At 41.1% G+C, this 15,984-nt stretch overlaps 1 protein-coding gene across 8 annotated transcripts in view; it reads left to right on the forward strand.

The window, feature by feature from the left end:
- The window catches only part of DHCR7 (7-dehydrocholesterol reductase), a 29,186-nt gene extending 14,921 nt beyond the window's left edge, over positions 1-14,265 (forward strand). For all 8 annotated transcript variants that reach the window (XM_081939725.1, XM_081939728.1, XM_081939722.1 and 5 more), the window contains 3 exons: positions 3,157-3,361; positions 10,428-10,559; positions 13,648-14,265. In XM_081939725.1, coding sequence (XP_081795851.1) covers positions 3,157-3,361; positions 10,428-10,559; positions 13,648-14,112 — 802 coding nt within the window. In that variant the 3' untranslated portion in view covers positions 14,113-14,265. The remainder of the gene's footprint in view (positions 1-3,156; positions 3,362-10,427; positions 10,560-13,647) is intronic.
- Positions 14,266-15,984: the final 1,719 nt, after the last annotated feature.

Raw genomic sequence — 15,984 nt, forward strand, 5'->3', positions numbered from 1 at the left:
GTGTGTGTGTGTGTGTGAGTGAGACAGACAGACAGACAGAGAGAGGAACAGAGAGAGGGAGTGAGAGAGGGAATCAGAGAGAGACTGACAGAGCTGTACGCGCGCGCCTGTTTTCCACGGCGTGGAGCAGCGGTGAGATTCTGCACGGCGAGCGATGATTCCGGGGGTCATCAGTGGGGGGGCAGGGTCTCCCCTCGCGTTCCTCATCTTCCCGGATGGCCCCTGGAATCATCGCTCGCCACGCAGAATCTCGCCGCTGCTCCACGCTGTGGAAAACAGGCGCATGCGCACAGCTCGGAAAATTACAGCCTCCCTCCCTCCTCTCGGGCTTCGGAGGGAAGCTTCTGCAAAAGCCGAGTGACAAGTCTCCCAGGCTGTAATTTTCCGAGCTGTGCGCACGCGCCTGTTTTCCACGGCGTGGAGCAGCGGCAAGATTCTGCGCGGCAAGCGATGATTCCAGGGGCCATCCGGGAAGATGAGGACGCGAGGGGAGACCCTGCCCCCCCACTGATGGCCCCCGGAATCATCGCTCGCCGCGCAGAATCTCGCCGCTGCTCCACGCCGTGGAAAACAGACGCGCGCGTACAGCTCGGCAAATTACAGCCTGGGGGACTTGTCACTCGGCTTTTGCAGAAGCTTCCCTCCGAAGCCCGAGAGGAGGGAGGGGAGCGGGCGCCCTGCACACACATTAAAATGTGTAAAGAGCCGCATTTGGCTCGCGAGCCGCGGCTTGCCAACCACTGTAATAGGGTAACTATGCTTTTATATCAGAAGTGTCCCCTTCAAGTGCCTTGAAAGAAACAGTGATTCAGTCACTCTTCAAGAAGATATGCCTGGAACTAATGTCCTGTTTCCAGTATCCTCTTTTTGAATAAGATCCTTGAAAAGGTGGTGACTTTTCAGCTTCATGCATTCTTGAAGGATATGAGTTATGTGCACCCATTCCACTTTGATACTATTCTGGTTTTGGCATTGAGACTTATTTATGCTCTGTGAGCAAGAATGGAGAAGTGCAATTCTGTTTTTATTTATTTATTTATTTTTTATTTACTGAGCGCTTCTAGACCGCCCCCTCTCCCGAAAGGGACTCGGGGCGGTGTACAGTCCATACGAGAAATACATCATATAAATAACTAAATAATTGAACAGTTAAAATTGTTAAGTAGGAAGATAGATATGGAGGAGGTTAAAAAGAAGGTTAAAAAGAACTGTACAGCTGAGTAAAGTATATAAATATAGTTTTAAAACCCCTAAAAATATCCCATAAAATTAAATTTAAAAACAATTCCCCTAAAATACCAGTTAAGAAATATGTCTGCCAGGAGGTAACAGTTATGATTGTGCCAGGCCATACAAATCTTGTGCCAGGCCATACAAATCTTGTGCCATACAAATCTTGGATATCTTAGCAACTTTTGATGCCATTGGTATGGCATCATTCTGAATGAATTATCTAGACCAGAATGTTCTTCTTAAATAGATTTTCTCTATTTCTTATATCAGCTCCACAGAAAAGTATTATGGTGCTTGTGTTCAGTCTTGTAGGCTGTGGAGTTCCTTCTGTCATCCTTGTTATTTAGCATCTATATAAAACTGCTAACTAGGTCATTAAGGGGTTAGAGTTAGGTGTTATTAGTATATTAATGACAGCCAACTATATTCCTTCCTTATCAAAATCAGATAAGAACTGCAGATATTGAAATAGATGCTATAATGGCCTGGATGAAATTCTTTATCTTGAAGTGAAATCCTGACAAAGTAGAGACTTTATGACACCTTGTGAAACCAGAAATTAAGTAAGTTCTCCACCCTGGGAAGACTTGTGCTGCTCCTGAAAGAGCAGGTATACACCCATATTATATACTTGGATTCATCTTTATCACTTTCACAACAGCGCAATGCATTTAGCAAGCTATATCTACGTAATCCTGAAATCTGCCACCTTTCTGGATAGGGATGGGCTGGCCTCATCTTCTGATAACATCCCATTTGGATTACCATCAGATTATTAACAGGTCTACCTTTGAAGAAGATTCAGAAATTACAGTCATAGGCCATGCCTTGGAATATTCTTTAGAGACAATGTAATACTGGTTCTGAAAGAATAGCTCTGGTTACCTACACTTGTATCACTAAAGTTCAGTAAAAATTAGTATTAGGACCAATACTTTAGGAGTTTTTCTCAGTGTCTATCTGTCCTGCTGTTAAATTCTGTAAAGTCTTCATAGGTAGTTCTCAATTTATAATCATCGTGGAACCTGCCCATAACAGTCAGAAACCATGATCGTCGTAAAGTGGGTCACCCATGTAACTGATCTAATTTTATAACATTTTTGCAGTTGTCATTAAGCAAGTGCCACAGTCATAAAATGACTGCTGTGCTCACTAAGCAAATCCGTTCACTATGCGGCATTTTTGCCAAAAACTGGAAATAAACTGGAAGTAAACACCAGGTTTTAGCAAAACATAAACTCTGGTCATATGACCGCAGGATACTATAAACAGCCATAAATGCGGGCTGCTTGCCAAGCACATGAAATGCAGTCACATGACCAGAGGACCAACAATTGGAACTTTGAAGTTGGTGTTATGTACTTGGGGGGCGGGGGGGGGCAGGCTTTGCCATATTTTGAATGGTCACTTGTAAATCAAAGGTGTATTTATCCTGGAACCAGGTCAATACTGATATTATCCACCTTTGGGGGAGTCAGTTGAAGATTCTTTTAGTAATGAATGTCAGCTCTCATTTGGAAGTTATTAATGCTAATACTACTTTTATTTTAAAGTTACAGTAACAGAACCTTGCAAGTCTGAATATGCTACCCCCTCCCTGTTTTTATCCTGAAAAGAACTAGGGAAATTCAAATCTAAGATGTTTTCTCAAATTATATTTCTGCCCCAGACTCAGATTTTTTTTATGATCTTTGTATTGATCTCTTGTTTCTCAAGAGTTATTCCTTCTTCCCATTACACTGAGCAGGTTATAAATATTTGAAATGAAAATAAATAACATTGTAATCAATGTCAGTTATTTGCAACAGACTAATCAGTAATCAGTAATGTCCATTTTGTTTATGAGTGTTTTTGCAATTTCATTTATTTTTCAGATGGATGTATAGTAAACTTTTATTTATACTCTTAATAATTCTATTTTAGCAAATTCACTGGCAATTTCTTCTATGACTTCATGATGGGAATTGAATTTAATCCACGCTTGGGAAAGTGGTTTGATTTCAAATTGTTTTTTAATGGCCGACCTGGAATTGTAGGATGGACTTTGATTAATTTATCTTATGCTGCAAAACAACAGGAATTATATGGACAAGTCACTAATTCTATGCTACTTCTCAATGTCCTACAGGTAAACATTAACACATGGATTAAAATTAAATGCTGTGAACAACAATTTCCTCCTATTCATTCCTCTGTGTGTGTGTGTGTGTGTACACACAAAAAGACAGACATGTGTATTACTGTATATGTGCACACCACTTGTACATCTGGCTGCAATTTCATCAGTCTCTTAACTCTTTCATGACTATAGTTCCACAAAATTCTTCCTTATGTCAGTACCATCATTTACAAGCTATTCTTCACAAAATAATGACCAAAAATTATTGGAGTTGTGAAATAGTTCAATATGCTGTTGATTTCAACCTCAAAATTTCATAGGTTCTCATATAGCAAAATTTCATGCCAGAGTTCACAAAACAATATTCTTGCATAAGAATTCAGATTGAGATAACTAACATCTGTGTTTTTTGGAATTATTTTTTTTCTCACTCATACCATGATGAAAACGTTAAAAATCTCTGATTTATAATTCATTGTATTGGAAGGTTGTGATCGGAATGTTTCTGTATTGTGAAAATGTAGTAATAATTAGGCACTAAAATTGTCTATGGAGATTCTTGATCATCCAGGTCACGGTTGTCCCAGGTCACGGTTGTCCCAAAAGTGCTTTTTCTAAAAGGCAGCTGGATTTTCTTGATTTTATTTGAAAACATTTTGCTTCTCATCCAAAAAGCTTCTTCAGTTCTAAGTGACGAGAATGGAAGACTTTATATTCTTTGCGGTCATTTGGTCATTAGCCCTCTCATGGTTGGTTGTTAGCTCTCCAAGAGTAGTTGAAGCCACTTGGGAATTTATCTATATCTCAGAGTCACTTGAATCAGAGTGTAAATGGTATTTACATTTTGATTCTCACCACTCACCTGACCACAAAATAATCAGGATCCTACACCATTGGGCTGAAGCAGGGATTGGTTGCTCCTGGTTCGCACCGGTACAGCAGAAAGGGTTCGTAAAAGTTACCGTACTTTTTAGAACCCCTTCGTCCGGTGGGACAATACCAGAATGCTCATTCCCACCTGCCCCCAATTGCTCGCTCCCCCCACCCGTCCGGTTGCCGTTCATTCGCTCACTTCCCCCGCCCGTTCTATCACCGCTTCTTCGCTTGCTCCCCCACCCGTTCCGTCGCCATTCATTCGCTCACTTCCCCCGCCCGTCCGCACCATGCTTGCCCTGCCCGCCACTTATTGATTGGCTGGCTCACCAATTGCCCCTCCTCTAAGAGCCCGATTAAAACCTCAGCACGAACAGCCCACTTACCTCTTTTCCTGCTTGGCTGTCGCGTCGTCGCTTGCTGATTGGATCCTCGCTTTGTTTTGCTTTGCCTTCCCTGCTGCTATTGCTGCCTCCCTAAGGTAAGCTGCAACTAAGCGCGAGGGGCGGCGGCGGCAGGAGCCTACAGTACGCGAGCCCGGGGCCTTCGCAAAAGAAGTCCTTCCTTTGTGAAAGCTGCGGGCTCGAGTGCACCGCGTCGCCGAAGTAGGTGGGTGGGTGGGTGGCAGTGACGGCAGGACCCTAAGGTATGCGATCCTGGGGCCTTGGCGAAGGAAGGCCTTCCTTTGCGAAAGCTGCAGCTCGCGTACACTGCGTGGCTGAAGTAGGTGGAGGGGGTGGCATGAGCCTACAGTACAGGAGCCTGGGGCCTTGCCGAAGGAAGGCCTTCCTTCGCCAAGGCCGCAGCCTCGCGTACACTGTAGGGCCAAAAGTAGGTGGGGAGTGGGCGGCGGCGGGAAGCCAGCTGGAGTGGCCTGCCGTGGCTCTGCACTCTGGGCGAGTCCGGGGATGCTTTGGGGCCTTCGTTTCAGCTGATCCCCGAGCTCGCTTAGACCGCAGGCCCGCATGGCGCTCGGCTGAGGTCTTTCTTGCAACCCCCCACCCAGTCTCCAGCATCGCCTGGCTGACTCAGCCTGCCAGGCAGCGGGCCTAGCTGACTGGGTTGTCCCTCTAGTCAAGCTTACCTGCTGCCTGGTCACCTGCCTGCTCCTGCATACTTCACAGCGGAGGGCTGCTGATTCTCCCTGCTGGTAAGTGACCCGTTTTTTTTTCCTTTATGCTTTTAATGTTTTTTTTAAAAGATATTTTATTTATTGTTTATAGATAATTTTTAAATGGTTTTTTAAATTTTATAGAATATTTTGATAGAATATCAAAATAAGTTGATAGAATATTTTAAATGGTTTTTAAAGATGTATTTTGTATAGAATATTTTAAATGGTTTTTAAAATTTATTGTTGATAGAATATTTTAAATGGTTTTTAAAAATGTATTGTGTATAGAATATTTTAAATGGTTTTTTAAAACGTATTTATAGAATATGTTTTTTAATTGTTTTTAGAGAATGGTTTTTTAATTGTTTTCAGAAAATGTTTATTACAAGAAATGTTATTTTTGGAAATATTTTATTTGTGATGAAATATGTTGCTTTTAAGCGTGGAGGTTGGTACATGGTTTGAGAGATTTGTGTGTTTCTGTAGTGAATTCACTACAGAAATAAACACAAAATCTTGCAAAGCTGCCTTGCACCAACCTGGCCTGCCATAGAAAAGCAGCCACTTTGAGACACATAAAATTTATATGCCTCAAAGTGGCTACTTTTCTATGGGCCGGCTAGATTGGTGCAAGACAGCTTTGCGAGATTTTGTGTTTCTGTATGATACCTGGTTGTTGAGGTAATTGTGAAGTGGTTGCTTCTTGCAGCAATAACCAAGTTGAGTTGTGTGCTGCTTTGTGAGCTCCTGCAGCTTGATGGGTTTTGATGGTTTCTGATTGCCCTGCTTTTGTTTTCCTGGGTTAATCTTGGTCCCAGGTCTTTTGTCTTTCCTATCCTGGGGGTTAGTTTTGCCAGGAGCCAGGGGAGCTATTTGTCTTAATGGGTGTATTTAAAATTTACCTTTCAGCTGGTGTCTTGTCTGGTGGTTTCTGGTTCTGTGAGCTTCCTGGCACTATCCTTTATAACTTCCCACAATGCCTTGATGGTTTTTATTCCAGTGGCTTTGTCTTTCCTGTCCTTAGGGTTAGGGGAAAAACTGGTTTCATCTGCAATCTTTTGGGGGAAAACTGTTATTCTTTTGGTGTTTTCCTGGCGCTGTCATAATTTGGGTGTGTGTGTGTAATGTCCTGCAGTTATCTACACATTAATAACGATCAAGTACTAATAATATTTCCTTATACATTTTAGTGATCTTTCCTTACATAATTGGTGTTTTCTTTCATACTTTTAGATTTCTAATTTCTGTTTCTGCTAGTTAGCCATTGATAAAACAAACCCCACGTGAAAAAGTATTCTAAGCAGCCTTAATTTTAATTGTGAATTTATTCATTCCTGCACATTCTAATATTTATTCATTTTCAAATCTTTGTTTTTCCACTGTTGTGCAAACACAATTCCAGCAGCTCCTAGCATGTGTAAAATTAAATATGTATTGTATTCCCTTTGAAATACCCAACAGAATATTTCTGGTTTTAAATCCATATCTTGCTTTACCATTGCTTCTAACCATAACCATGACACTGCTAACTCTTGAATAGCTACTTGGACTGACCTAAGTACTGAACTAATTCATATATTCCTGTTTTTTGAACTGAGGAATAAATTTCAGAAAAAGAAACCTGTATTGCTCTGTGAATCTACCTATGACATTCATTCTTGATCTACCTTCTTAGATGAAAGATTATATCTTTCCTGTTTGTTTGGGGACATCCTTCCCCCAACAAATCTGATGAGAGATTTGGCCCTCATGATCAATATTCTAAATGAGATTTCTCTTCTGTCAAGTACCCTGCAGGGGAGAAACACAGATATCATCAAGGCCGAAAAATTAGTATTATGAACAATTAAAGCATTTGAAGTGCTTAGACAGTGTTGACAGTTGGCAGTCGGCAGAAGTAGCCTGTAGTACTGCATTCTAACCACTACTCCACCAAGGCATTAGCATGTAATTTGTGACAATCTTCTGATACAAATGATGCTTCTTTTATTTGAATCCTTTGATCTTTAGAAGAGCCCTGTAGTAAACCATCTAATAATACTTTCCTGCACAAGGTGGTTTTAAAACCATCTCAAAGTATATATAGTATAGTATACTATAAAATATATATTTCCACTATAAAAAGTGGAAAGAGGGGGACATAACTAAGGCAGAATATCAGCAAATAGCCCGAGCCTGTAAAGATGAAGTAAGGAAAGCTAAGACTCACAATGAAGAAAGGCTTGCCACAAAAGTAAAAAATAACAAAAAAAGCTTCCAACATGTTAAAAACAAGAAAAAGGTTAAGGAAACAATTGGTCCCTTGCTGGGAGAAAGTGGCAGGAAGGTAACAAGCAACAGGGAGAAAGTAGAACTATTTAACTCATTTTTTGCATCTGTCTTTACACAAAGGGATAAAACAGTCCAACCTATCAAAAACAGCACCGCAAAAATCAGGTTTAGGTGAAGGGACCACATCCTTTTCCACTATAGGCCTGGAAAACAGAGGATCAGTCATGTCAGTCTTGTCCTGCTCCGTCGTGGCCAATGGCTTGGCTGCAGGAATGCCAGATACCTTCTTCGCCTTGAAGAGAAGGGAGTGAAATAACACAGGTTTAAACAATCCTACTAATGAGGAAGGAGCAAGCCTGAGATCCTCATCATCAGAAAGGTCAGAATCCCTAGAGACTTGTTCCTCCACTTCTGAAACAGAAACCTGAGATAAAGAGTCATTAGGTATCCCCTGTGCGCTGGAAGGTTTAGCCTTCTTAGAAGAATGAGCTGCTTGTGAGGTAGAAAACACAGCAGCACGATGTTGCAGACCAGCAGCAATGCCTCTTTCTATGGCAGCTACTATAATATCAGCCATGTCAGCCGGATAACAAAGAATCCCTCTTGGAGAAGGGGAACCAACATCCAGGTCAGGGGTGAGACTCCTTTCCCCTTCAGAATCATACTCATCAGGGACAACCACTGCATCCTCAGGCTACAAAGGGGACGCAGGGGGAGAATGTTCACCATCTGTGTCAGTGGACAGTTCTTCAGGGGGACTCTGGGCCCTTGGAGAAGGAGTCACTGTGGCCTGAATAGACTCCTTACAGTGGCGAGACTTGGCCTTGGCCTTGTAAGGTCCTGAAGTAAAGGAACCATCCTGGGCCTTCTTATTCTGTGCCTGAACCTTGGCAGGCTTGAAAGGGCCTCTCTTACAGGACCTGCCCCTTTTCTGGTTACCAACTCTGCAACCCCCATAGGTGGTATAGAGGCAGGAGAAGAACCCTGAGGGGAATCAACAGTCAAAGTATCCGAGACCTTAGACGCCATTCTACTTACGACCTTGAACGGAGCTCTCAAAATGGTGGACGGAACTTTTGGTGATTCAAAATGGCCACCTACACTTTTTCCCGCTGAAACCTCTTCCAAGATGGTCACCTAGAATCTTCGCGTCCTCTGAGGGACTGTAAAGGCGAATTGACAATGCTGGTTATGTCGCCACGACCTCCTGGTGGTCAGAGGCTGCAATCACTAAGACGATCAATGACAGCCGTATCCCTAACAAGGGAATCCGCTGCTTCATGACGACAAGCCGGAGCAACATGACAGGGAGCGGAGGCTGCTAACCGCTCAGGAAAGGGAGGCTGCTGATCTTCAAGGCTGCAGCGGCAACCCAGAAGGCGCAAGGATCCGAACGGCAAAACAAAGCTGAAAAGCCTCAGTGTAATAGCCAAGCAGTGAAGACAGCAAACAGGCTGGAGAGAATAACTCGTGGGCCCAATTCTCTCAGAAGCCATTAGGCACCAGTAATAAATCCCGAAACCTTGTCCCAAGCACCAAATTTGAGAATTTAAAGTTTTAGAATAGCCAATAAATCGAATCGAAACTTAGGTCAAATTAATACTTTTATCTAATAATCTGTCGGAGAGATCACCAGACACAGCCAGTCCAATGGAAATGGACTGAGTCTAACCTGGAGAGGCTAGCACGGAGGGTGGGACTTGTCAATTTGGTAGACCCAGTCCAATTGGATACTGGCTGGAATACCCATGTCTGGATGATGTCTCCACCTACTGGGAGAATACTGCATTCAGTTTTGGTCGCCACGATGTAGAAAAGATATGGAGACTCTAGAAAGAGTGCAGAGAAGAGCAACAAAGATGATTAGGGGACTGGAGACTACAACATATGAAGAACGGTTGCAGGAACTGGGTATGTCTAGTTTAATGAAAAGAAGGACTAGGGGAGACTTGATAGCAGTGTTCCAACATCTCAGGGGTTGCCACAAAGAAGAGGGAGTCAAACTATTCTCGAAGAACAAGAAGCAATGGGTGGAAACTAATTAAGGAGAGAAACAACTTAGAACTGAGGAGAAATTTCCTGACAGTTAGAACAGTTAATCAGTGGAACAGCTTGCCTCCAGAAGTTGTGAATGCCCCAACTCTGGAAGTCTTTAAGAAGATGTTGGATAGCCATTTGTCTGGAACGGTATAGGGTTTCCTGCCTAGGCAGGGGGTTGGACTAGAAGACCTCTAAGGTCCCTTCCAACTCTGCTATTGTATTGTATTGTATTGTATTGTATTGTATTGTATTGTATTGTATTGTATATTAGGCTACATTCCTGAGCAGTTTTCTTAAAGGATTAACCATATGGAATCTAATGGAAATTGTTTGTGATTAGAAATCATACTATTCTGCATGTGAAAGTTCAAGCTAGATATACATCTTTTAATATGTTATAAAACAAATTGATTTAATTTGATTGACAGCTAATTGAGGAAGTTCTTTACACACATATCAGTATCAGTTTTTACAGTTTTGAAACATTTTCAACCCCCCCCCCCCCCCGAGAAACTTCAGTTGCCTTTTGGAAAAAGCACCTTTGGGATAAAGAGGACATTGGAGTATTATTTTTTTCAACTAAAGGGCTCTCTGAAAGTGGTGATAGAATCATTAATTTAGAATTTTAATCATTAATCCTTTGTAAGTGCAATCCCCCAAAAACCATGACTTGCATTTTATATCTAGATAAATTTGACTTTCTCTCTCTCAAAAGATAGCATTAATTCACATGTCTAATTTTTTATAAGATGTAGTGATAATGTGTATATTTTTCAGGGTCTTTACGTTTTGGACTTTTTTTGGAATGAAACTTGGTATTTAAAAACAATGGATATTGCCCACGATCACTTTGGATGGTATCTGGCCTGGGGAGATTGTGTTTGGCTTCCCTATCTCTATACTCTGCAGGTATTTTATCTTATACATTTACTCTTGTTTGTCTTCAACTGCATCTAGAAACAATAGAATTTTCCCCCTTTAAGAAAGCATCTTGGGTATAATGATGACAGTTCATTTTTAAGGATTTTTTTTTGTAGTGTTTGGAAGTAATGCTGGAGGGAGCTATCTGCCTTACCACTATTATTTGGGGGGGTTGGGTTAATGGGCAACTCTTATGGTGATGGTTGCTAATATGTGGCAGTTGGAGGTTGGCTGTGAAGACAGCAGGTAGGTGATATCTTATATGCCAGAGCTGAAAAACTAAAACGCAGGCTTTTAGAGACCAACTAGAGCTGAGGGAAGATACAAAGGAAGAAGGATGCTGGTTGAGATTGTGGTATAACTCAAACAGTCGTGGAAAGCGGAGAATGGTAAATTAGCTGAAGAGAGGATATTTGGAAGCTATTGTAGATGTTGGAAGATATTGTAGGGGGCCATAGAAGAATGGTTGAGAAGGAATTATGAGAAATTCAGAGAAAGAAAGGCCCAAACAGGTCAAGGTGGCCTCAGTCTGAAGTATGGACTCTGATAGATGTAATGGTGAACAAAAGAATGATACAGACTCAATTCAAGGTGCTGGTTGTCACCTTTAAAGCCCTTCATGGCTTGGGACCAGGTTATCTGAGGAACCGCCGGTCATATCCACCCGACACACTAGAGTGGAGAGGCAAGGAATGTTGCGGGTCCCATCCTCTAAAAGGGTAAATCTGGCAGGACCCAGAAGAAGGGCCTTCTCTATGGTGGCTCCCTTCATCTGAACATCATCTCTCTGGAAATTATTTTGGATTGTTTAGCAGCTGTGATACCAAGGCCAGGGAAGGGAAGGAGAGTAACCAGAGGCCTTGCTCTGGCTGTGTACGGGTCTGTTTATTATTGCAACTGTATTGCAACTGTGTATCTGTCTGTTTATTATTGCAACTGTTCTTTTCCTCCCCATTAAAATGTTTAAACCATCCAATAACCAAAGCTCTCTGGGCAGTTTACAATAAAACACACAATACATAACCTTAAAAACATGTATAATAATACCACAATACAAAATAAAAACATCATATAAACTAAATGCCTGGTATTGAAAAGCCAGTTAAAATCCTGGGAAAATAAAATGGTCTTCACCTAACACTAAAAGGATGATATTGTGGATGCCACTTGGGCAGGGTTGCATCCTGTCCCCCTCCCTTTTTAACTTCTATATTAACCCCCTGATCAATCTCTTACAGAACCCTGATCTGCATCCTCCTAAGCTAGCACAATGCAAAATTCCGATTCTCCTATACGCCGACGATGCCGCTATTATTTCACAAACTCCTGTAGGACTGAAGAGAGCAATTAGGGCCAACACTTGGCTATTGCAGGCAAAACAAGCTGGTCCTTAACTTTTATAAATCAAAAATGTTAGTTTTTGCTAAAAGACCTAGTCAATACTCCTGGAAAATAGAAGGGCATAGTTTGGAACAGGTTAGAACATTTAGATACCTTGGGATGGTTTTCCACTCACAAGGGACGTGAAAGGCACACCTGGATCATACATTGCAAGCAGCCAATAGGTCCTCAAACACAATTAAACACTTCCTTTACACAAGGGGAGGGCAGTTAGTGCCTTAAAACTTTTCGAGGCCAAAACATTGGCACAAATTCTATATGGGGCACAAAGAGGAGTCCTCACAAAGAAAGACTTGCTAGAAACCATACAAACCAAATTCCTGCGAGCCATCTTAGCTGCACCCAACGGAACTCCAAATGCCAAGTTAAGAATTGAGACAGGCATGCCTCAAATTCAGGTAAGAGCCTGAAAGATCATGAGCATTCATTAGCTTAAAATGCATTTCTTTCCAGAAGGACTGTCCCCACTATTGTTGCTTGACAACTTTGCCTCCCCCTGGAAACAGGCAATAGATCACAAGCTGGGCACTTATGGGTTCTCACTGGTATTCTTAATGTCCCTAGGCTTTGACCAAGCAAAGCAACTAGTAATCAATAGAATGAAAGACATGGAATTCCAAGAAGAACTAAATAGGTTGCCTCTCCTCAGTAGGGACAGAATCAAACAGGGTGTGTGGGAATCATAAAGATATCTAAATGATCTGATCTTCCCAAAACAAAGAATAGCTTTCTTCAAAGCCAGATTTAACATTCTTCCTTCAGCACTCCTCCAGAGTAGGTACAAGAGAACACCTATAGCAGAACAGGTATGAATATGTGGTAAAGGAGAAGTTGAAGATATTTCACATGTTTTATTGTACCTTGAGCTATACGGAGTCGATAGGTCTGCATATATTCTCCCCTTACTAGAGAGTTTGCCAGGGAGGGCAGACAATTTTTATTTAGGCTTTCTCCTCTAGGACTCAAACCTGTCTACCACGCATACAGTGGCAAAATTCTGTGAAAAAAATGGTTACAGAATTATAGCTGTTATCTTGTACCAATTATTTAGACATAACTTTAACAATTTTTGGACCATTGCATTTACTCCCATACTTATCAGCTTTTCACCTATGTAAACCAGGGAGTGACCCGAACAGTTTGAGAGCATGTATGTTATTATCTACTTTTAATATCAATACTTTTTAATATATTTTAATGTCAGTACTTTTTAATATATTGTAAAAACTAATGGCTATTGCTGGTTTTTGTAACAAAGATATACTACTACTGGATGTTACTTGAGCCTTTTGGGGCAGAAATTCTATAGATGGAGTGCCACCACAGGAGGCGGGAACCCTCCCCTTAATAGAACCTCACTTCATTTCCTTTGGTTAGAGATCCTGGAAAAGATATTCATTAGATGATAAAGCTTGAATGAATACATAAGGGAGAAGGGTCTTTCAGAGTCCTGAGCCACATAAGGCCCTAAAGGTTAAAACCAACACTTTGAATTACTCTGTGGATGAGGATAGATATTATGGAAGAAAGTCTATGTGATTGTTAAGAGTTGACACTGACACTATGGGACTTAATCAATCAAGAACCAAGATAATATAAAGTAAAGTAAAGAGTGCTGACTAAATGTGACAATTTGTTTACCAATTGTTTTTCATTATTATTATTTTTACCTCAGGGGTTGTATTTGGTCTACCATCCTGTCCAGCTTGCTACCAGTTATGCCATTGGAATTCTTCTACTGGGTTTGGTGGGCTACTATATTTTCAGAATGACCAATCATCAGAAAGATCTCTTCCGTCGCACTGATGGCAACTGTAAAATATGGGGGAAGAAACCCAAATATATTGAATGTGCCTACACATCAATCAGTGGAACTAAACATTACAGTAAACTGTTGATTTCAGGATTCTGGGGTGTTGCCCGCCATTTAAACTACACTGGAGACTTGATGGGCTCCCTGGCATACTGCCTGTGTTGTGGTTTTAATCATATTCTTCCTTATTTCTACATAACTTTTATGATTATTCTCCTGGTCCACCGCTGCATTAGAGATGAACATCGCTGCTCCAACAAGTATGGCAAAGACTGGAAAAAATATACTGATGCAGTACCATACCGACTCATTCCGGGGATTTTCTAAATGCTTATTTTAGACTTAAAATATTTTGCAAAAACAAAATACCTTTATCAGCAGTATTGTGGTACCTATTATGGTGTATGATTTACTTACTTCTTAATGTGTTAAAAATAACATTTTACATAAAATAAAATGTACATCATATGAACTTTTAAAGGTTATTTTTGTTGTTGTTTTTTAAAAAGTTTCTTTTTGTACTGATTTGTTTTGCTACCTCCCCATCCCAAATCGTATTTCAGTTTTATTATTCTGGAAAAAGGGAAATTGTGATCTATAATTGACCACAAGGTTATTTATATTGCCATGTGATGATTCTCTGATTATTGTACTTGCACTGAAGATTCTGGACTCTTCAGTACCCCCTATATCTATACTTGATACCTTGTTTCCCCAAAAATAAAACGTCTCTGGATAATAAGCCCAATCAAGCTTTTGAGTGCATGCGCTAAAATAAGCCCTGCCCTGAAAATAAGCCCTTCCTGAAAATATTGTAACACAGCCGCAGCCATGAGGTGACCATGCTCGCCGTCTCCTGCACCTCAAAAATAATAAGACCTCCCCGAAAATAAGGGCAAGCGCTTATTCGGGGGGGGGGTCAAAAGAAAAGACCCTGTCTTATTTTGGGGGAAACACGGTCATTAGCGTTCATTTCATTTTGAAAATGATGACTGGATAAACTGACAAGATATTTAAGTAATGATAAACAGTTCAATGAAGGTTGTGACACAATGTGCATCCAATGTAAAATAGACCAACAGCATGTTAAGAGATAATAAGTCATGGTATCCAAAATAGAAATGCCAATCTCATATTGGCCTTTTTATAAATCAGTGGTGCAACCCTTTGGAATATTTTATACCGTTCTGGTAACTGCACCTCAGAAAGGATATAGTGAAGCTAAAGAAAGGTTGATGAAGGGCAACTAAGGTAATCAAGGGACTAGAAGAGCTTCCCTGTGCATGGTGTGAATAAAATGAAGGAGGAGCTATTTTATCTTTCCCAAAATAGTAGAACCCAATGAAAACTGAATCCTGTAAGCATTAAAATAGGCAAAGGGAAATGTTTCTTTACACAATGGATAATTTAGCTTTGGAATTACTACAACATGTGGTGTTGCCTATTGGCTTGGCCTCTGAAGACCATCTGCCAAGAACCTTTTGATTTTGTTGTGCAATTGAAAACAAACTGCTGGACAAGACAGAAGGGTACTGCTTATGTTCTTAAAAGGTCTGAATAAGTTCTTTGATTAGCTGTGATAAAATCGTGAAATAAACAAGGATAAGAATGACGGGTTAAAATAATAATCTTGGACATTAGTATCAATGACATTTGTACAGATTCGTGTCTGCCTTGTTTATAGGGATTTCAGTATTTCAGATGACACTTTTGTTTGACCAATACAGTATATTTAAAAAGACAATGTGTCAAGATTTTTAAAAATCCATGTCTCTATAAATCAGTGCTGAACCCTATGTACAAAACTGCAACATTGCTGAACTATGTTTACTAAAATGAGAACTTGACTTCTCAAGGTTTATTACAAAATTGATTCTGCTGGCTGATTTAAAAGTGAGGCAGAATGCTTCCTGTTCGGTGCACGGGGCCATGGGAAGCATGGGTATGTGTGGCACGGCCCCCCTGTGCCCGTTTTTGCTCCCAGGAGGCTGGAGGGAGACCCGCTGGCCCAAAACGGGGCAAGAGAGGCGGGGGTCACGGGTGCATGCACGTGCATGCGCAGAGGTGTGTGCTGGCAGGGGGTCGTGCGTGCATTGCATTATGAGCGCGGGACAACAAAATGTTAGCCTTCACTGGTATAGGACTTTAGGGAGCTGTCAAACTTTAAAAAACCCAGAAAGATGAGTTGAGTGTCTTCCA

This window comes from Natrix helvetica (genome assembly GCF_964273705.1).
Source record: "Natrix helvetica genome assembly, chromosome: 1".
Lineage (NCBI taxonomy): Eukaryota > Metazoa > Chordata > Lepidosauria > Squamata > Natricidae > Natrix > Natrix helvetica.